Source organism: Hyperolius riggenbachi, chromosome 11, assembly GCF_040937935.1.
Source record: "Hyperolius riggenbachi isolate aHypRig1 chromosome 11, aHypRig1.pri, whole genome shotgun sequence".
NCBI classification, from domain to species: Eukaryota; Metazoa; Chordata; class Amphibia; order Anura; family Hyperoliidae; genus Hyperolius; species Hyperolius riggenbachi.
In genome coordinates this window covers 169,006,502-169,028,064 of record NC_090656.1, presented here as the reverse complement: position 1 = coordinate 169,028,064, position 21,563 = coordinate 169,006,502, and the positions used below count along the sequence as shown (strand labels likewise).

Here is a 21,563-nt window from a genome sequence, read left to right as displayed (position 1 = left end):
AAGCACTAAATTGGGGGTCAGAATTATGATGAGCACATTAATAAAAAGCACTAGGCTAAGTAGACAGTATAATGAGTGGCTGTGTAATAGGGGGCAGAGCCGGATTAAGGCTGAATGGGGCCCTAAGCGGACTTACAGATTGGGCCCCCCCTGGGCCCCGCCCCGGCCGCCCCCTCCCCCACATGCAGCCAACCGAGGAGCCAGCATCTTACCTACTATCAGCCGCTCCCTGGCTGGAGCCCCTACAACTCCTCTCAGCACTCTGCTGACAATGCAGCAGCATGTGATCCAGCCCAGATGAACGAGCGAACAAACAGCGGCCGTTGCTATGGTGATGTGGCCGCATGCCAGCCCAGCCTGTGCAGTCAGACGCAGACTGATGATGTCAGCAGCGTGACGCACGCTGCTGACATCAGTCTACGTCTGACTGCACAGACTGGGCTGGAGTGAGCAGAGCTGGCACACGGCCACATCACCATAGCAATGGCTGCTGCTTGCTCGCTCATTCGTCTTGGCTGGATCACATGCTGCTGCATCGTCAGCAGAGTGCAGAGAGGAGTTGAGGCACGGAGGGGCTCCAGCCAGGGAGCGGCTGATAGAATGTAAGATGCTGGCTCCTCGGTTGGCTGATGGGGCCCTTAGACGGGGCCCTTAGACTCTTACTGGGGCCCCAAGCTAATGCTTGATTTGCCTGGTCGGTAAACCGGCCCTGATAGGGGGTAGCAGAAGTTGCCTCCTGCAAAATAAATGCAGGGGTTCCTTGAGATCAAAAAATTACTTGCAGGGGTTCTTTAAGATCCAACAGTTATTCGCGGGGTTCCTCCAAAGTAAAAAGGTTGAGAGAGGCTGATCTATTGGAACAGACAGAAAATTTTAATTGTTTTGATTTAAACGGCAAATGTAATGAGAGGGATATGCCATATTTATTTATTTTTAAGCAATGCCAGTTGCCTGGCTGTCCTGCTGATTCTCTGCCTCTAATATTTGTATTCACAACTACTGTGCAGGCGCAGCGCGCATCAGATGACGTGGCCCAGTGCAGGCGCAGAAGAGCCGACCCCGCCGGTTGGTCGCGATCATTACAGGTGGCCATCGGGGACACCGAGGAGGACTGCAGCAAGGGACTGAGACCGCAGCGAGGGGCTGGAAGAAGCCCCAGGTGAGTAAAAATAGATTATAAGATTATAGATGATAGATTATAATAGATTATAAGAGTTCGCCTCGGGATTCCTTTAAGAGGAAAAAAATATGGTAATCTCTTCTGTCCTTTAAGAGGTAAATATCACAATTCAGGAAACGTAATGCTTAAAACACGCAAAATCTCCTTTCAAGCATAGAAACAGAGGATTCTCACTAAGTATTGAGGACACACTTGTAATATATTTAAAGAGACACTGAAGCGAAAAAAAAATTAGAGAGGTCATAAGTTCACAGACTGCTCTGAAAGACTCATTTTGAATGCTGAGTGTTGTGTAATGTGCACATATTATAGAATGATGCAATGTTAGAAAAAACACTATATACCTGAAAATAAAAGTATGAGAATATTTTCTTTTCTGCTAATCTTCTAGTAATTATTCATAGTACACAACCAATTCACTATATCATATTTTTTTTTTTCGCTTCAGTGTCTCTTTAAGGGACAACTATCAAAGTTACCGTAACTAAAATTCTTGATAGGCAGCCTATTGGGCCAAAGTGCAGGGATCACGTCCTTTAAAGTGACTGGACCCGAAGGTTCTCAGGGCGGGACGAGTAGAGCACCCGTTATTGGCAAATAGCAGGCGTAAGTTACTAGCGCTAGCTATGCTGCACTACCCGCAACATAGCGTGCGCTCCTGTCACTGAGGGCAATTACACGCAATACGCGGCCACTAGCACTCAACAGGAGGTTACTTGTGCTATTTTTGTTAGTGAATCAACCCCAATGTGAGAAGTGTTTAACTCTAGACAAAATAACCCATTATGAGAAGAATTTATACTCTCCTCACTATGTGGAGCCTCACTGGTCCCATCCCTAATGTACACATTTAAACATATGAACCATCTTCTTCCAGATCATGTGGTAGTGATGGTCATGTCTATGGGGAACGCATGGGTAGGCATGTGATTTGTTTCATTAGCTGATAGATTTGCTGTGATCACATCCTGCTTTAGCACATGATCATGACTAGCAAATCAGAGACTTACATATCTATCACCTGACCAAACTGATCACATGCTTCTCCATGAGTTCTAGACATGACCGTCACTATCATGGGGTCCAATGCGAAATAACCTATGAACTCTTGTTCTAAGATGGCCAATTTAACTGAACTGGAATACTCCTGTCTCCTCCTGACAGCACTGTCACTGTGGCACAAAGCTCACAACTGCTCTATTTGGAAATTAATCCACCTGTCCCCCTTTCATATTCTTGTTTTAAATTCTTATCCTTACAATGTTTTTCTTTTTTGTTTTTAGGGGGGGGGGGGTTAGAGGAAATAGCCAAGAGAGAAAACATGCATGAATTGTATCTCCTTCCTCTGAGAATGTCTATGGAGAGCAATATTTCAGATAAAAGGATAATAAACAGCCACATAATGCAGGGAGTGTACATGCTGTGCCTGGTATTTGATTTGATAACAACATTAAACTGAAAAAATATGTTGAATGGTGGAGAACTAGCAAGCTTGCTTTTTCAATACATACGGTAAATAAGAAACTGATAAAGAATATCTTTTCTCAAAGCACACACCCACACACACACATTTGAATTATGCAGGTTCTAGGGCTACTTACACATAATCAGTACCTAAGCTGCATCTACCTACCCTCAAGACCTGTATACTTCATATGTGTCAGTATTTAAAGGGATGAAGTGGCAACACTGAGTAGAAGGCAGTAAAACGACAGATATTCCCTGGTGGAGGTTTATCATTTATTTGATCCAGATAACAGTGTATATGCCTACTTTTGCAGTAATATGTTGAGCATACCCCCAGGGCCGGGCCGAGGCATAGGCGGTAGAGGCTCCAGCCTCAGGGAGCAGTGTAGGAGGGGGCGCACAATTCATTCAGCTGTCATTCCTAATTGTGTATGAAGCAGAAATAAATAAGAAAAAGGGATGCATAGCAGTGACTGCAAGCCAGATAACTAGATATTAAGGTGTTGGGGAGGTTGTGGGCCCTGTGGCACCTCTTACTCTAATAGCAATCAGTGTGTGACAGCTGGGGTGGGAGGGGTGGAGGGGCGCACTTTGGTGTCTCAGCCTTGGGTGCTGGAGGACCTTGTCCCTGCTCTGCATACCCCCCAACTTTTTGAGATCAGAAAGAGGGGACTTAAGCCATGCCACTGTCACACCCTTAACCACAGCCCTATTCACGCATTCTATAAAGATTTCATTAAAAAAAATATGTTATTTTATAATGCAAACCACACTGGTCCTTTCTATCCTACTTCATTTTTCTTCATTTTAACATTTGAAAATAAGAAAGATATCAATTAAAAGGATGGGAATAAAGTTTAGAGTCAACACATTTTTAAGTGTAAAAATATATGTATTTACATAGATCTGTACATCAGTGCTGAATGAGGGACACATGTGGAAGAAAGAGGGAAAGCGGGACAGGGTTCCCAAAGTGGGACTGTCCCTCCAAAAGAGGGACAGCTGGGAGCTATGTGTTTTGTATGGAAACAGCACTAATTACAGAAATATGCTTTCAGCTTAAAGTACACCTGAAGTGAGAGCTATATGGCGGCTGCCATATTTATTTCCTATTAAACAATACCAGTTGACTGGTGTCCTGCTGATGTTTTGTGCATCAGTAGTGTCCGTATGAAACCTGAAACCAGCATGCCACAAATCCAGTCAAACTTAAAGGAATACTGTAGGGGGGTCGGGGGAAAATGAGTTGAACTTACCCGGGGCTTCTAATGGTCCCCTGCAGACATCCTGTGCCCGCGCAGCCACTCCACAATGCTCCAGCCCCGCCTCTGGTTCACTTCTGGAATTTCAGACTTTAAAGTCTGAAAACCACTGCGCCTGCGTTGCTGTGTCCTCGCTCACGCTGATGTCCCCAGGAGCGTACTGCGTAGGCACAGACCATACTGGGCCTGTGCAGTACACTCCTGGTGACATGAGCGGGAGCGAGGACACGGCAACGCAGGCGCAGTGGTTTTCAGACTTTGAAGTCTGAAATTCCAGAAGTGAACCAGAGGCGGGGCTGGAGCATTGGGGAGTGGCTGCGCGGGCACAGGATGTCTGCGGGGGACCATTAGAAGCCCCGAGTAAGTTCAACTCATTTTCCCCCGACCCCCTACAGTATTCCTTTAAGTCAAATATCTGATCTGCATGCTTGTTCAGGGACTATGGCTAATAGAATTAGGGGCCGACGGTCAACAAGACAGCCACGTAATTTGCATTGTTTAAAGGAAATAAATATAGCAGCCTCCATATCCCTCTCTCTTCTCATGTTCTTTAACAGCTAACACATACAAATAACTAATTTTATAAGGGAATGCAAAGAGAAGCAAATAGTAACTTGATCTTTATTTTGCCTGGTCAATTATTAATTAAAGATCAATTTCCATAGTGATAACTCATTGCGCTTCGCTGTTTGCTTATTGCTTTACAAAACTCATTGCCTAGCCCTGTGAATGTGGCGCCTGAGAGTTGTAATGTTACCTTGCTTTGTGGCCCCTCTGGATCTCGGCAGGTTGCAAAGATTTTTTCTGGGGGATTTGAGCTCTTCAGAAACTGCTGTATAAATTCCAACCCCAGCCCCCTGCTTGAGCCAGTGATCAGCACAGAGTGGATTTTGAATTCAGACATGGCTTCTTCTTGCCTGTTTGTGAAATAGTCTCCTGTGGTGAAACAATCTCTTCTTTAAAGCAACAGTCTGCTGCCTTTCTGACTCGTTTTTCAAGCCAACAGCTGTATTTATATGTCTCTCTGAATCTATTCTGTCACATAACAGAAAGTAAACAAACCATGACCCTTGGTGGATATGGAAAGGGATTAACACTTTCCTGCTGAAACCGTTCCTAACGCTGGAGCTGATGGACTGCACATCTCTTTATGCTTTTTATTTATACTGGAAAACAGTCAGATAATACACAGGGCAACAAGACATTGAAGGATAACAGAGCTGAAAAGATTAGGAGATACAGGGGGAGCTGGCATGTACGGGGAGCTGTCCTAATGGTCACCGCTTCCCCCCCACCCCGTTCTCCTATGTCCCTCTCCTTTCGTAGCTAAATGCCCCCTGGAAGTGGGCATCAGTGCTGGGCCGGCCACGCGCATCCTACAGCACTGCGCATGACATCATTATTAGGTCATATGGTCGCGCACTGTAGGATGTGCGCAGTCGGGCCCGCACCTACACACTGATGCCCAACTCCGGAAGAGGCTGCTGATGGGGAGAATGAGAGGAGCAGTGGCCATCGGGACAGCTCCCTGTACATGCCTGCTCCCCCCATTTCTCCTAATCTTTTCAGCTCTGGCATCTTTTAAAGAATATCCAAGGCAGGTAATAAAATCTATCTTTATGCACCTGGGGCTTCTTCGAGCCCCAAGGAGTCACAAGTGTCCCTTGCCGCAGCTCCGGTCTTCTCCCGGTCACACTGACAGCCTCTGCAGTATCCCCGGCCCCCAATGGGTTGACATCTTCTGCGCATGAGCACGCGTGTGCACCAATCCATCGGGGTTTTGGCGATAATGCAGAGGTGATGGCGCCCTCTACATGGACATGGGGGCTACAGGAGCAGACCCCCCCCCCCATAGGTAAATAATGGTGCTCCCCCTAACCCCGGCCCCATAGGCATACTACCTTACTAACCTCCCATAGTGTTAGCCTCACATATTATAAATACACCTTGCGAATGTGAACATGTATAAATGCTTCATTATACTTGTCAGGTGATCTATTGTACTGGTAAAGGATCCCCCACTCCTTTGTGCAGGAAGGAGCAACTGGATATTGCAGTAATTTATAATATATTAATTGCCAAACGTGCACGTGCAATGTAAAAAATATTGTGCAATAGGCAAAGTTACTATCTTCACTACTATCACTACACTATTGCTAAATCGTTAATTAGCTTGATTGATGTCATAGTGTGACAGTCAGAGTGTGTGCTCCAGTGCTGCTGGGACTAGTATCAAGGGCTGTACACAGTGATAAGCTGTTCAGTGATTAACCCCTTCACTACTATCACTACACTATTGTTAAATCGTTAATTAGCTTGATTGATGTCATTGTATGACAGTCAGAGTGTGTGCTCCAGTGCTGATGGCCTAGCAGTGATAAACCGAAAGCTGTTCAGTGATTAGCCCCTTCACTATCACTACACTATTGTTAAATTATTAATTAGCTTGATGTCATTTGTGTGACAGCCAGAGTCTGTGCTGCAGGCAGCTGCTATGTGTCTGTGTGTGTGCTGTGCACAGACCAGGCCAGCTGCTGCCTGCTGGCCAGCTATTAGCCTTAGGTATAGGTTAGGGATTAGGGGATAGGATTTCTGTGTTATTGTGTAGTTAGTACTGTAGTACTGCAGTCAGTGCTAGTAGTTGTTAGAGTAGTAGTACTACTGTGCAAGCTTTCTACAGATCTGCTGTGCTATGAGCAGTTCCAGTGCGACAGTTAGTGTGCACTAGTGTCTTCTCCTCTTCTGTCTGACTGTCACTCGGCAAGTGGCACTTGACACGTGTCACGTGTCATGTGGCACTTGGCACGTGTCACTTGCTATGTGTCACGTGGCACTTGGCACTTGCCACGTGGCACGTAACACTTGGCAAGTGCCACATGCCGAGTGACAGTCAGACAGCAGAGGAGAAGACACTAGTGCACACTAACTGTCACACTGGCACTGCTCACAGCACAGTAGATCTGTAGAAAGCTAACACGGTAGTGCCACATGCTAAGTGCCAGTTGCCACATGCCACGTCCGGCATGCTCCTGACACACGTTACACCTGCTGCTGCAGCATTGCCCTGCTCCTGCTGCCTGTGCAGCTCCCACCGCCAGGCCAGGGTGCCACAGGTCACTGATACCACCTATATTTAACCCAAAACACAATTGCTGCATAATTTTTTGGAGGTGTCTTGGCTGAAAACTATCATGTCCCAGTTGTGCGGTTGGACTTTGAACACAATGTGGGCTGCACGACCGCTGTCTGGAACCTAGGCCTAATGTTAATTGACAGCCATTTTTTTGGAAGGGGGGGGGGGTGGGATTTTAAGTCCCCACATCATCAATTAGTGTTCCCCTTTAAAAAATAATGATGCTACGTGCCTCATTTACCCTAAAAAAACGTTTTTAAAGCAATTTAAAGGGCACTTCCGTTTTTTTCTATCCGGATATCCGAATCCACCTGGATAGCCCGGATAATGCGTTTGGATATCCGCATGAACGCGGATATCTGAAAGTTCGGATTCGGATATCCGATCCGGATCCGGATATCTGGGTATCCGGATCCGGATAAATTCGGATTTTGAAAAGGGGTATCCGAGCACCCCTGTTAGCCGGTGGGTCCAGCAGGAGCTAGTGTAATGCAATCTGTAGTGTGTAGTGTAGTCTGTAGTGTAGTGTAGCTTTGCTGGTGGGTGCAGCAGGGGCTAGTGTAATGCAATCTGTAGTGTGTAGTGTAGTCTGTAGTGTAGTGTAGCTTTGCTGGTGGGTGCAGCAGGGGCTAGTGTAATGCAATCTGTAGTGTGTAGTGTAGTCTGTAGTGTAGTGTAGCTTTGCTGGTGGGGCAGCAGGGATTAGTGTAGTGTAGTGCAGCTTAGCTGGTGGGTGCAGTAGGGTTTAGTTTAGTGTAGCTGGTCAGTGTAGGTTTTTTTTGGGGGGGGGGGGGGGTGCGTCCCTACAAAATAGACGTACCAGGTTTAGTATTTTTTTTCCTGCTAAACCTAGGTGTACCAAGATGCTTGTTGTCTGTACAACTTATATAAAATTCGATACCATGCCTCTTTTTATGTCAATGCTTGATGTATTTAATCGGCAATTTGTAATACCCCATGCTGGTTGCAATTGCATTGCCTAATCTTTACAATAAAGCCTGTTTTTGTAAAAAAAAAAAAAAAAAAAAGGCATACTACTGCAGTAAACTTTTATAGGGGTTGCCAGGTGCAAACACAGGTTCATACACGAGATCAAATACTGGTGAAGTACAAAATTAGAATTCAGAGGCAGGTCTATACTGGGCAGTGGATTGACACCTGGCAGAGGCACTCGGCAGACACATGATGGGCAGTGGACTGACACATGGCAGAGGCACTTCGCAGATGCATGATGGGCAGTGGACTGACAAATGGCAGAGGCATGATGGGCAGTGGACTGTCACTTGGCAGAGGTAATCAGCAGAGGCATATTGAGCAATGGACTGACACTTGGCATAGGTCCTTGGTAGAGGCATGCTGCGCAGTGGACTGACACTTGGCAGAGGCACTCAGCAGAGATATGCGGGGCAGCAGACTGACAAATGGAAGAGGCACTCAGCAGAGGCATGCTAGGTTATGAACTGATTCTTGGCAGAGGCTTTCAACAGAGTTATGCTGGGCAGTGGACTGACCATTCGCAGAGGCAATCAGCAGAGGTATGCTGGGTGGTGGTCTGACACTTCGCAGAGGCAATCAGCAGAGGCATGCTGAGCGGTGGTCTGACACTTCGCAGAGGCAATCAGCAGAGGTATGCTGCCGGGCAGTGGTCTGACACTTTGCAGAGGCAATCAGCAGAGGTATGCTGGGTGGTGGTCTGACACTTTGCAGAGGCAATCAGCAGAGGCATGCTGGGCAGTGGACTGACACTTGGCAGTGGACTGACACTTAGTCAGGTAAAGGAGTTTGTAGACTTGACAGGAATTGTCTTTGGTCCAAATTTGGACTGTGATAAAAGGTCAGAACAATGACGGATAGCGCCTCTTGGGAGACAATAGTTATAGATGATACAACTTTTACCAGGGCCGGTTCAAGTAACAATTGGGCCCTAGGGCAAAATTAGCCTGGGGACCCCCCAACAGACACCCCCTGACCAAAAAGCTTCATTAGAGGCCCTTTGTTGCAGCCAAATTTTCCTCCTGGGCCCAAGAGCTGGCTGCTGACCCTCCCCCAATCACCTCCCAACTTAACAGACTTTGCAGAGTCCCTGGGGAGCAACAGTTAAGCTGGGGAGGGACACCTTAGGGGCCCCTACAGGCTCTGGGGCCCTGGGGCAATTGCCCATTTTTTCCTATGGTAGCTCCGGCCCTGACTTTTACACAAAGATAAATTAATTGTCCTGGATAAACGTGAGTCCACTTTTGAAGTCAGAACACAGCACTGACTGGGGTACTAGAGACTTGATGAGTCGAAGATACTGGTCTTGACGTTTTCCATGTCAGGAGCAGGATCTAGATAAGGCTGTGGAGGGCACGTAGTGAGGATTGGAGAATCTATTACTATAGACAATGGTGCTGCAGTAATTATAATCTGGCAAATTTGATTTGATCTGGCTACTGACAATGAGGCATCAGAATGGAAAACCAGACTTGTAGAACCTGAAATGTTGGCACTCTGCACCATAATCATGGTATAAGGAGGAAACACCCTGATGATGCAGCATAGCTGTAGCTGGAAAATATTCTTGTATAGCATGGGTCCCCAAACGTTTTGGGTCGAGGGCCGGGTCAACATACTTCAGACTGCTCGGGGGCTGGAGTATACATAAAATGATGTAGAAGTCTTTGCGGGCCAAACAGTGAAGCATACCCAGGTGACAACCTGCAGTCCAATTGGACAGCCGTGTCACCTGATGTGGAATTTGAGTGGAAACCAGCAAATTACTGCTTTCTGGCTTCCATGTGGATTGGTGGTGCTATCACTGCTATTCTATATACGGACCACCAATATTTAAATATGTAGCTGACCGTATCTATAAGTAATACATTTTGTGTGTGTGGAGGGCCGGTAAAAAAGCCTCAGGGGGGCCACATTCGGCCCGCCGGCCTTAGTTTGAGGACCACTGTTGTATAGGCTCTAGTTTGTAATCAATATTCATACTCAGGTGCATTTTTAAATGGAATGCTTTTTCTGACAGTATATAAGATTTCTGGGACAAAGACCGACTGGGCTGGGCTACAAAACTAGGCTGGGCTTGTAAATCCGGCTGACCTAGGAAACTGGGCAGGATAGTGCTGAGTCATGCTTGATCAGGACACTTTTTAGCTGCAGGCAATGTCACTGCACTGGAAGGGAGAAGTATTCATTCAAAAATCATAACTGGAATTTGACTTTGTACCATTCTTGGTTTAAGAAAAAATATTCCAAGTGACGGAGCTGTAACTAAAGGATTTTTTTATTCAGTAATTTAAAATCTTGTAGGCAAAGATATCACAGAATATAACCTTTGATTAATCTGTTGCATGCGGAAACAATACATTGATTTTAGTAGCAACAATCCTGACATAATTAGACTGATAATTGTTTGTGAAAGTTTTCAAACAAAGTTAGAGGTTCACTGTATTTGAGGCTAATTATCCTAAAACTCGCTAAACTCTTTGAAGAATGGAATATACAGTCAGTACATATCGAATAAACAGCACAGTACAATCTTGTTATAGTAAACATAGTGTATGCAGCCATACCTGTGAGCGACAGATTTCCACCAACTTGTTCCTGACATCCTGCGTACAAGTTGAGAAGAAGTGGAGTTTCTCTCAATGTTCCACATAGAATTGTAGCCTTTATTGAACACGAATATAGTAAAACATGTGGAACATTGAGCGGAACTCCACTTCTTCTAAATCTGTCTATTGGGGATTAAGGCACCTGGTTCCAGCCCTGTTCCTAGCAAAAGGTAGAGCGGACATCACCTTGAACTTTTATATCCTGCATACAAGCATGTACATGGACACAGTGTTGCACTAAGGATAGGTTCACACTTGCAGCGGAAGCAAAACCCGGAAGTAAGTGCTTTGTTCTGTCACACGTCCAAGCAGACTGCTTTGCATCTGCTGTGCTCATTGGCCCATCCGTCTGATACTTATGTGTCCCTCGGTTTTGCTGCTGCAGACTCTTCTCAGCCCCAAAGCCGGTAAAAAGACCGGAGGCTACTATGGGGCTTTCCATAGGATTATAATAGACCAATTCTACCTAGCAACCATTGAGATTCCTCCCTGTTTGACTATTACCATTGGTCTTTTTTTAACTCAATGGGGATCCCCATGCTTCTGCCAGCCACTGATCTGTTTCCCGGGCCCAAGCAGAGGAATCAGCAATGACAAAACCGGGGACCACATGAGTATTTGCTTGATGGCGGCAATCTAAGAAAACCGATCAGTTTTATTTTAATAAGTGGAAGCGGATCCTATTTTTAACATTAGAATTTGCTTGCTGTATTGAGCAGAGCTTAGAAAACATACCGAATGGGTACTTTTTTTAATACGGTAAGTGGGAACAGAGCCTTACTCCAGTGTTGACCACATAAATGGTACATAGACAAATGGGTAGTGTGGGAGAGGTACAGCAGGTGTGGCAACACTATGGGCCAGATCGAGTGGCGTAGCTAGGGTATTTGACATCCGGTGCGGGTCATTTACAGACACCCCTCCCCCCCCCCCCCCCAAAAAAAAGGAGTGAGTGCAACAGCACACTGCAGTGAAAATGGGTGTGGCCATATCATAACATGGGCAGAGCTAACTCCCAAAACACAGTTGGGCAAAGTGACCATAATGGTAATTGGACAATATTATCCAAACACATAAGAAAGCAGTGTTTCTCCCATGATGGGGTGAAATTGGAGATTCTCATCATGGATGGGCAGACAATAAATCTGCAGAAACTGTGTGCAAATGTTCCCTCCGACACATACAAAGAGGCAAACGTTACCTCTGACATGCAATGAACTAAACATTACTTCCATTGCATGCAATGAAGCAAACTTTACATACCACACATGCAAGGAGGCAAACGTTACCTCCGACACATGAAATGCAGCAAACATTACCTCCTACACATGCAATGATGCAAAGGTTAACTCAGAAACATGAAATTCAGCAAAAGATACCTCCAATACATGCAATGAGGCAAACATTACCTCTATTACATGAAATGCAGCAAACTTTACCTCCCACACATGCACAATGAGGCAAATGTTACCTCCAACACATGAAATGCTGCAAATTTCACCTCTTACACTTGCAATGAGGCAAACGTTACCTCTGACACATGAAATTCAGCAAAATATACTGTACCTCCAACACATGCAATGAGGAAAACGTTACCTCTGACACATGAAATGCAGCAAGCTTTACCTCCCGCACATGCATAGAGGCAAACGTTACCTCCAACACATGAAATGCAGCAAACATTGCCTCACGCACATGTTAAAATGCAGTAAACATTACCTCCTACACATGAAATGCAGCAAAAATGTAAAATACGGCAAACAGCACCTCTGATATGCAAAATACACATACTTTACCCTACATATATGAAATGCAGCAAATTTTATCTCAGACAAACAAAATCCATTAAATGTTTCCCCCACTGGGTGCTGGTGGGGTAGGATGGAGCTGCTGAGTGGAGTGGGAGGGGGACACTGGATGCTGCTGGGAGGGTGACATTGGGGGAGGGTGACACTGAGTGGGAGGAGCATGAAACGGAGTGGGAAGGGTGACACTGGGTGGGTGGAGGGTGACACTGAGTGTGGAAGGTGACACTGGGTGGGAGGAGGGTAATACTGGGTGGCAGGAGGGTGACACTGAGTGGGGAGGGTGACACAGTGTGTAAGGTGACACTGGGTGGGTGAAAGGGTGACACTAGGTGGGAAGAGGGTGACACTGGGTGGTAGGTGGGTGAGTGGGAGGAGGGTGATACTGAGTGTGGAAGGAGGGTGACACTGCATGGGGAGGGTGACACTGCGTGTGTGGTAGGTGAGTGACACTGGGTGGGAGGAGGGTAACACTGGGTGGGGAGGGTGACACTGGTAGGACGTGGGTGACACTGAGTGTGGAATGTGACGCTGGGTGGGGAGGTTGACACTAGGTGGGAGGAGGGTGGCACTGGGTGGGAGGAGGGTGACGCTGGGTGGTAAGTGGGTGACACTGGATGGTAGGTAGGTGACATTGAGTGGGAGGAGGATGACAGTGGGTGGGGAGAGTGACACTGGTGGGAGGTGACACTGGGTGGGGAGGAGGGTGACATTGGCTGGGAGGAGGGTGACACTGAGTGAGGAGGGTGACACTGGGTGGTAGGTGCCTGAAACTGAGTGGGAGGAGGGTGACACTGAGTGTGGAAAGAGGGTGACATTGCTAGAGAAGAGTGACACTGGGTGAGGAGGGTGACACTGGGTGGGGAGGGTGACACTGGGTGTTAGCTTAGGTAGCCGGATGACCTTCCCATTATAGTTAGCCAAAATACCCCTCCTCCAGTAAGCAGATGACCCCTCCCCCCAGTATAGGTAGCCAGGTGACCCCCACCAAGTATAGAGTGTGCCCCCAACCCCAGAGTTTGCAGCTGAAGCAGAATTCACCTCTCCAGAATCCTCTTACTCCTACTAGGCTCTCTGTCAGTGTCATGTATCATGTATCATGCACAGAAAGACGATCCTGGAGAGGTGACTTCCCCCAATGTCCACTGCACTCTGTACAACGGCCCTCTCGGCAGCTACTCCGCCTCTTTGCCCGGCTGGCTGTTGGACTTAGTTCACACCCGCGGCTCCGCACCCTCTCCCGTGGCTCCGCCCCTTTTACCGTAGCTCCACCCCCTCAGCCGAGCAGGGGAAAATGCCTCTGTTGGGTTTTCACCCCTTCGGCAGTGGCATACAGGTGCAACTCACACCCTCACACCCCCCCCCCCCCCCCCCCCCCTTGTGACGCCAGTGGCCAGATCCCATCTATTCTTTCTCCTACGTTTTCTCCTAGGTGATATTTATCAATAAAATGCCTTTTAAGCCAGCATAAGCAAGAAATAAGAATCATTTTGACAGTCCATTTTCACCTACGTTTTGGTACTTTTTCAATTGCAGAGCGCTGAAAAGTCATTTTAACCAGAAGATGAAAAATTATCTCCTAGGAGAAAAAGTGAATTGGATGGGTCCAATGAGTGTTTGCAAATGTTTGTGAATGAGGCTTTCCTTTTACTGGCCATACACAGTTCATGAACTTGCATATGCCCAGTTCAAATGCACTCATTAAGGTGCACGGAACATGCACAATCCAGGAACTCATGCATGCCTAGTTCAAATGTCCTTGTCTATGGCAGCTGGTGCTTCCATTTGACTGGTTCCCAGTTGGAAAATTACAGATGGGGGGACTGGCACACCCTGGAGCACTGAGATTGCTATAGAAGTCTCATAGACACGAGTTAGGCTTATTATTTTTTTGTGCCCACTTTAGGTACCCTTTAAAACCAATTTACACTGGTATTTAACTCCGGAAAAGATATCTAAATTTGACAGTAAAACTTTACCTTTGTGCTGGAGGAACTGTAACGATGTTGGTTCCTTGGTTCATATTTTCTGGTATTGTCCAAAAATTGTAAATCTCTGGAAGAGTATAGAAACATTCTTTAAAAAATTACCTGTATTTCTCACTACTATAACTCCTGATATGGCTTTATTGTATCTAAAAACATCTGACCTTCCTCCAAGTGAGAGATATATCTTCAATCATGTGTGTGTTGTGGCTAAATTGAATATAGCTGACAACTGGAAATCTTATTATGTTCCAACTTTGGAAGACATCTTGAGAAAGGTTGATGAAAATTTAATGGCCGAAAGGTCATGGGCAATAAAAAATGGAAATATTCATGCTTTCTGGAAAAAAAGCACATCTGTGGCCTAATATTTTCAAAGAATCAAGGCTCCATGATGTTTAATGCCTGGGTTGATTGAGCCTCCTCACATAGACACACAGAAATATAGATATATGGAACTCCAATAACTAGCTGGAAACTCATGTATTATTAAAGATGACTCTAAACCTCAAAAAACTCTAAACTCCTGGAAGTAATTTTCTAAGGATCATTTGCCAATTAATTCAAAGCGAAGTATACATATCCTTGATATATAAAGACCAAGAACTTAACACAAGACAACAGCGCATTTTAGTTTAAATTAGTTTAGTCTAATTTTGTTAGTTTAGTTTAAATTAGTTCAGTAAGAATATAGCACAGGAATATTGGAATCTTGTAATGTATAAGACATTCATAATTATTGGATCATATCTTGTTTATTGGTTATTTTGAATTAGTGTCTTGGATCTATATAGTGATGGTGTTGTAACATAAGTGAACCATGGAGATAGAACAAGGATGCGTCCTCTGGAGTCTCAGTAGGGAGGCTAGTTGATGCCCCCATTCTCCAGAGGTTCTGTTCCTTGGGAAATCTCTATAAACAAGATCTTAAAATTTTACACCATTACAGGATCACTTCACACTAAGGTAGCATAAATGTAAGATATGATTAATATTTATATATATATAATATTGGGTATAATAAAAGACCAAAGGGAAATTGTCTGATATAGTTTAATTTAGGGATGGGACGAATCCACAATTTCTTCGAATCCGAATCCGGATCCAAATCTAAAAAGGTTCTCGAATATCTCGAACCTTTCGAATCCCGAATCTAACGAATCCTGCACATAAGAATTGTGCGATCCATGGTATAGTTGCCCGCAGTATAGGTACCCAGGCATAGGTAGCGAGGTAAAGGTGCCTTCAGTATAACTAGCTAGGTATGGGTGCCTTCAATATGGGTAGCTTTCAGTACAGGTAGCAAGGTATAGGGGCCTTCAGTATAGGTAGCAAGGTATAGGGGCCCTAAGTATAGGTAGCAGGGTATATGGGCCTTCAGTATAGGTAGCAGGGTATATGGGCCTTCAGTATAGGTAGCAGGGTATATGGGCCTTCAGTAAAGGTAGCAGGGTATATGGGCCTTCAGTATTGGTAGTTAACTAGGTATAGGGGCCTTCAGTATAGGTAGGTAGGTAAAGTGACCTTCAGTATAGGTATATAGGGTATAGGGCCTTAAGTATAGGTAGGTATGTAGGTAGGTATAGGGGCCTTTAGGTAGGTAGGTATAGGGGCCTTTAGGTAGGTAGGTATAGGGGCCTTTAGGTAGGTAGGTAGGTAAAGGGACCTTCAGTATAGGTAGCAGGGTATAGGGCCTTAAGTATAGGTAGGTATGTAGGTAGGTATAGGGGCCTTTAGGTAGGTAGGTAAAGGGACCTTCAGTATAGGTAGCAGGGTATAGGGCCTTAAGTATAGGTAGGTATGTAGGTAGGTATAGGGACCTTTAGGTAGGTATGTAGGTAGGTAGGTATAGGGGCCTTTAGGTAGGTGGGTAGGTAGGTGTAGGGGCCTGTAGGTAGGTAGGTATAGGGGCCTTTAGGTAGGTAGGTAGGTATATGGGCCTTTAGGTAGGTAGGTATAGGGGCCTTTAGGTAGGTGGGTGTAGGGGCCTTTAGGTAGGTGGGTAGGTAGGTGTAGGGGCCTGTAGGTAGGTAGGTATAGGGGCCTTTAGGTAGGTAGGTAGGTATAGGGGCCTTTAGGTAGGTAGATGTAGGGGCCTTTAGGTAGGTGGGTAGGTAGGTGAAGGGGCCTTTAGGTAGGTAGGTAGGTATAGGGGCCTTTAGGTAGGTAGGTAGGTAGGTATAGGGGCCTTTAGGTAGGTAGGGGGGCCTGTAGGTAGGTAGAAGGGTGGGTAGGTATAGGGGCCTTTAGGTAGGTAGGTGGGTAGGTATAGGGGCCTGTAGGTAGGTATACGGGCCTTTAGGTAGGTAGGTATATGGGCCTGTAGGTGGGTAGGTAGGTATAGGGGCCTGTAGGTAGGTAGATGGGTAGGTAGGTATACGGGACTTTAGGTAGGTAGGTATAGGGGCCTTTAGGTAGGTAGGTAGGTATAGGGGCCTGTAGGTAGGTAGGTATAGGGGCCTGTAGGTGGGTAGGTAGGTATAGGGGCCTGTAGGCAGGTAGATGGGTAGGTAGGTATACGGGCCTTTAGGTAGGTAGGTATAGGGGCCTGTAGGTAGGTATAGGGGCCTTCCCCATGCCTCCTCCGCTCACCGCCAACCCCCCTCCCCGTGCCTCCTCCGCTCACTGCCAACCCCCCCGCGGCCCCCTCCGTCCCCCGTGCCTCCTCCGCTCACCCCTGCATGAGTATCTACTCACCTTTCCATGGAGCGCAGAGCGGCAGACCTCTTCGATACTTCCCTGTTCCCTCTAGTGGCCGGACCGGCTCTTACTGATGACATCATTGTAAAAGCCGGTCACTAGGGGGAACCAGGAAGTCGGCGAGAGGTCTGCCGCTCTGCACTCCGCTCAGGTGAGTTGATGCTGGCGAATGGAGGAGGCGCGGGGGGGTCGGAGGAGGTCGGGGGAGGACGAGTGCGAGCGGAGCGGGGCGGGGGGGGGGAGCGGCGTATGCGGCGATGCAGCGTCGGGATTCGGCGGATTCGAAAAGTGAAAAATGGCGTCGGGATTCGAATCCACGAATCTCGAATATTTCTCAATATTCGAGGGATTCGTGGATTCGCCGGATTCGTCGTCCCACCCCTAGTTTAATTATAATTTTTTGAAACTCTACATTTATGATGTATCTATTTCAAGCTATGTCATGTACTAAAGGTATTTCTGTTCAAATTTCAACAAATATTGGATCTGGTTTTAAAAATAAGTAAATTTTGATAAGTTTATAGGCTTCTTTTGCCTATTTAGGCCTAACGCGTTTATTCGCATCATTTCAAGTGAACATATGCTTTGAATGTTATTCTGTGTTTTATGTGATAGATATATACATATATATATATATATATATATATATATATATATATATATATATATATATATATATATATATATATATATATATACATATACATATACACACACACACACACGTTTTGAATAAATTTGATAAGCGCTGTAGGTGCATTTTTCGCACATTTATACGCGTTTTATACACGGTCTATGAGCAACAAAATTTTATAGTACTGATCATTGTATTAATGACAGTGATATAGGTAATACTACAGTAATGTTTCTGTAATTTATATTCAGATTTTTTTTTTTTATTTATATAATCTTTTGTACAGGTTATTTTATATTATTTGTTTAACCACCCTGGCGTTCTATTAAGATCGCCAGGGCAGCTGCATGAGGGTTTTTTTTAAATTAAAAAAAAACTATTTCATGCAGCCAACTGAAAGTTGGCTGCATGAAAGCCCACTAGATGGCGCTCCGGAGGCGTTCTTCTGATCGCCTCCGGCGGCCAAAAGTAACACGGAAGGCCGCAATGAGCGGCCTTCCGTGTTTTGTTTACTACGTCGCCATGGCGACGAGCGGAGTGACGTCATGGACGTCAGCCGACGTCCTGACGTCTGCCGCCTCCGATCCAGCCCTTAGCGCTGGCCGGAACTATTTGTTCCGGCTGCGCAGGGCTCAGGCGGCTGGGGGGACCCTCTTTCGCCGCTGCTCGCGGCGGATCGCCGCAGAGCGGCGGCGATCGGGCAGCACACGCGGCTGGCAAAGTGCCGGCTGCGTGTGCTGCTCTTTATTTGATCAAAATCGGCCCAGCAGGGCCTGAGCGGCACCCTCTGGCGGTAATGGACGAGCTGAGCTCGTCCATACCGCTAAGGTGGTTAAACAAAGAATGTTATGTATAAAGTTTATCTCTGTCTTTTATACATGATATGTCAATGGCATATTTGTTAAAAATTTGAAATTCCAATAAAAAATATTGAAAACTAAAACCAATTTGAAGCAAAAATAAAATTATGAGATAATTATTATTATTATTATTATTGATTTATAAAGCGCCAACATGTTCCGTGGCGCTGTACAAAGTAAGAAACAAACATGGGGTACATAATACAGACAACGGTGTACACTAATATACAAGATACATAATTAGTGACAAAATACAATAAATGATACAGCATACAGAATACAAAATACAGAAGTGGTAATGACAGTGATAAAAGTAACATGATGAATAAAATGTATAATGATTTCCAAGACACAAAAGGGGGAGAGAGAGCCCTGCCCTTGCGAGCTTACAATCTAAAGATCATGATTTATATGTGAGTACAGATAACAAAAAGAACATTAGTAGCAAAGAAAAAAGTCTCATGTGGTTTTCCAGTACAGGAAGAGTTAAAACACTTGACTTTTATGTATGACAAAGAGCTTTTCTGAGCTATTCGACCAACTTAGTGGAACACAGTCCTGTCTTCAAATAGCTTAGGGTGCATACACATGCCCAACTGATGTCGCCTGTTGAGGATCGGACCTGCTTCGCCCATCCCTACTACTGCATTTTGGGAGTTCTCTCCCCCTGAGCACAGGTGGGCTCCTTAGCTGAGCCTATAAGCTGTTTTCTGACCACAGAGCAATTAGGGCTGGTTCAAACAGACGTTTTGCTGGCATTAAACGTAGCGTTTTAAAAGTAACATTTTTAGGGATCTACCGCCCTCCCATGCAGGTGAATGGGAGCGTTTAGTACAAGCTTTTGCAGGCTTTCATGAAAGCCTGGCAGTTGATCCCAGCGTCTCATCTCATCTCAAAAGCAACATGCAGCTTCTAGAGGGCGTTTGAAAGCCAGCAAAAGCCAGTGAAAGCCCATAAAAGCCAAAGAAAGCCCATAAAAGCCCAGCCTTTCCATATACTTCCTGCAAAAGCCCAGGAAATGCAACGCTCTCCTGAAAGCCATTAAAAGCCTTCAAAAGCTACGCTGTTAAATGCTGACATTCTTGAAAAAAAAAAAACACAGCATTTGAACAAAACGCTAAGCAGAAGCCCATGTGAACCAGCCCTTAGTCTGCTGTGAAGCACTCTCCTGAGAATGATGGCCCCCTACTGTTCATCCAGGGTAAGACGCAAGTGGAATGCAGGAGGCACTGGCCACAGGCCCAGGATACACTCTCGCTGTACGCGTGAGCTGCCGCTCGCTAAGGAGGTATCGAGATTACTTGAAGAAATACCGGAGCACGCTGCTCTTTGTACTATACAGTTTGCCGCTCCATACAACAGCAGTCCTTACTTTGCTATATCCTGAAGCACACCATCAGGCTTTGCGGTGACTGTAGGATCATTTTACATTGATGCTACACTTCGATTGTACTTTTTATTCACCACATCAGCAGCAGTGTTCTGCAACTGTGACAAGCAGACATTGTTCACATTTACTGCATTTTTCGGACCATAAGACGCGCCTAGGTTTAGTGTTGTCCTGCACACTGAAGGACCAAACCCATTATCTCTAGAGGGAGTGCAACAGCTAAAAAAGGGGGATGACACCCTCTATGCAATATTCAACAAAGTAAAGAGCTGGCGCATCCAAAGAAAATCTTTATTGGTTCCATGTAAAAGCATATGGCCAACGTTTCTGAACCACGTAGGGCCCCTTTGTCAAGGAAATATTTGCTCGGAGACAAAAATCTGTCTGCCACTGCAAATCCGCTCCTATGGCAGCAAATCAGCTCGTGTTAGGGAGGTGGGAGTCATGCTCCTCTAAACACTCACATCCATACTAAATAATAAGTCCCAGCAGTATGGCGTGCTTAGGAAATATCAGCTGGTGGAACCGCTTGATCCTGGGTGTCCCAGCCGGCAACAGCCCAGGAGAGACTTTACAGCAGTGTTGTAATTATTGGAGGCAAAACTCCATATTAATATCACACAAATATACCTACAATAACATAATGAAAAGGCAGAAATGTTGATCTGGCGCTTTAAATCACACAAACTCTGGTGCTCTTATAACGGCAAAGTGTTAATCTCTGTCTCTGAATTGGTCCCTTGTTTGATAATCAATCTGCAGCATATTGCGGAGTGGCAAAGATAAGACCTTTGCTCCATCAACTACCTGCAGGCAGGCTGAGTAAGTATATTCCTTTGCTTTCAATTGCTGTTTCAATGAATTTCAATGGAAGATGCACATATTTTCTGCAACTCCATAGAGAAATCAGGAAAGATGCCTTAGTGAAGCCTTTTCCAGCTTTACATTTTGCACCACAGCAAAAAAATGAGCATTGCCATGCAGTGAGTGGGCATGGCCTTGGGTGGGGCCAAATGTACATGAACTTAGCAGCGGTGTAAGCTACAGACAACGGGCCTGCCCATCAAAATATTGGATGGAGCCCCCTGTCCTTTATTTAGATAATTTACAATCAGTATAGGCATAGATCAAAGATGTATACGCACATACAATTTTGATTGGTCAATCACTGCCCAATTTTACCACCCCCAAGCAGTAAGTGGGCCAGACAATGAATTTGATAACCAGAGCTAAAATTGGCTAATCAAAATTGTATGTGTGTACCCAGCTTTACTGATAATACTGTACATACTGAAAGTAGCAGGGATCAGCATACAATACAGCTGGTTTACAATCAGTAAAGGCACAGAGTAACACCTTATACTGTACACACTGGAGGTAAATCAGCACACAGTGCAGGCACTAGAGAACAGCTTATACTGTACATACTGTGTGCGGCCATGGACCAGAATGTGGGTGTGGTCACAGGTGGAGACAAATTTACATGAACTTAGCAATGGTGGGACATTAGATTAGGACAGTGATGGCGACGCTTTTGGAGGCCGA

The 21,563-nt window shown here is 45.6% G+C and overlaps 1 protein-coding gene across 1 annotated transcript in view; it reads right to left on the bottom strand.

Annotated features, from left to right (window-relative positions):
• Window positions 1-4,951, bottom strand: part of LOC137538026 (C-signal-like) — a 41,979-nt gene extending 37,028 nt beyond the window's left edge. Inside the window, exon 1 of the mRNA XM_068259958.1 lies at window positions 4,667-4,951. Within this exon, the coding sequence (XP_068116059.1) occupies window positions 4,667-4,813 (147 nt within the window). The 5' untranslated portion in view covers window positions 4,814-4,951. The remainder of the gene's footprint in view (window positions 1-4,666) is intronic.
• Window positions 4,952-21,563: the final 16,612 nt, after the last annotated feature.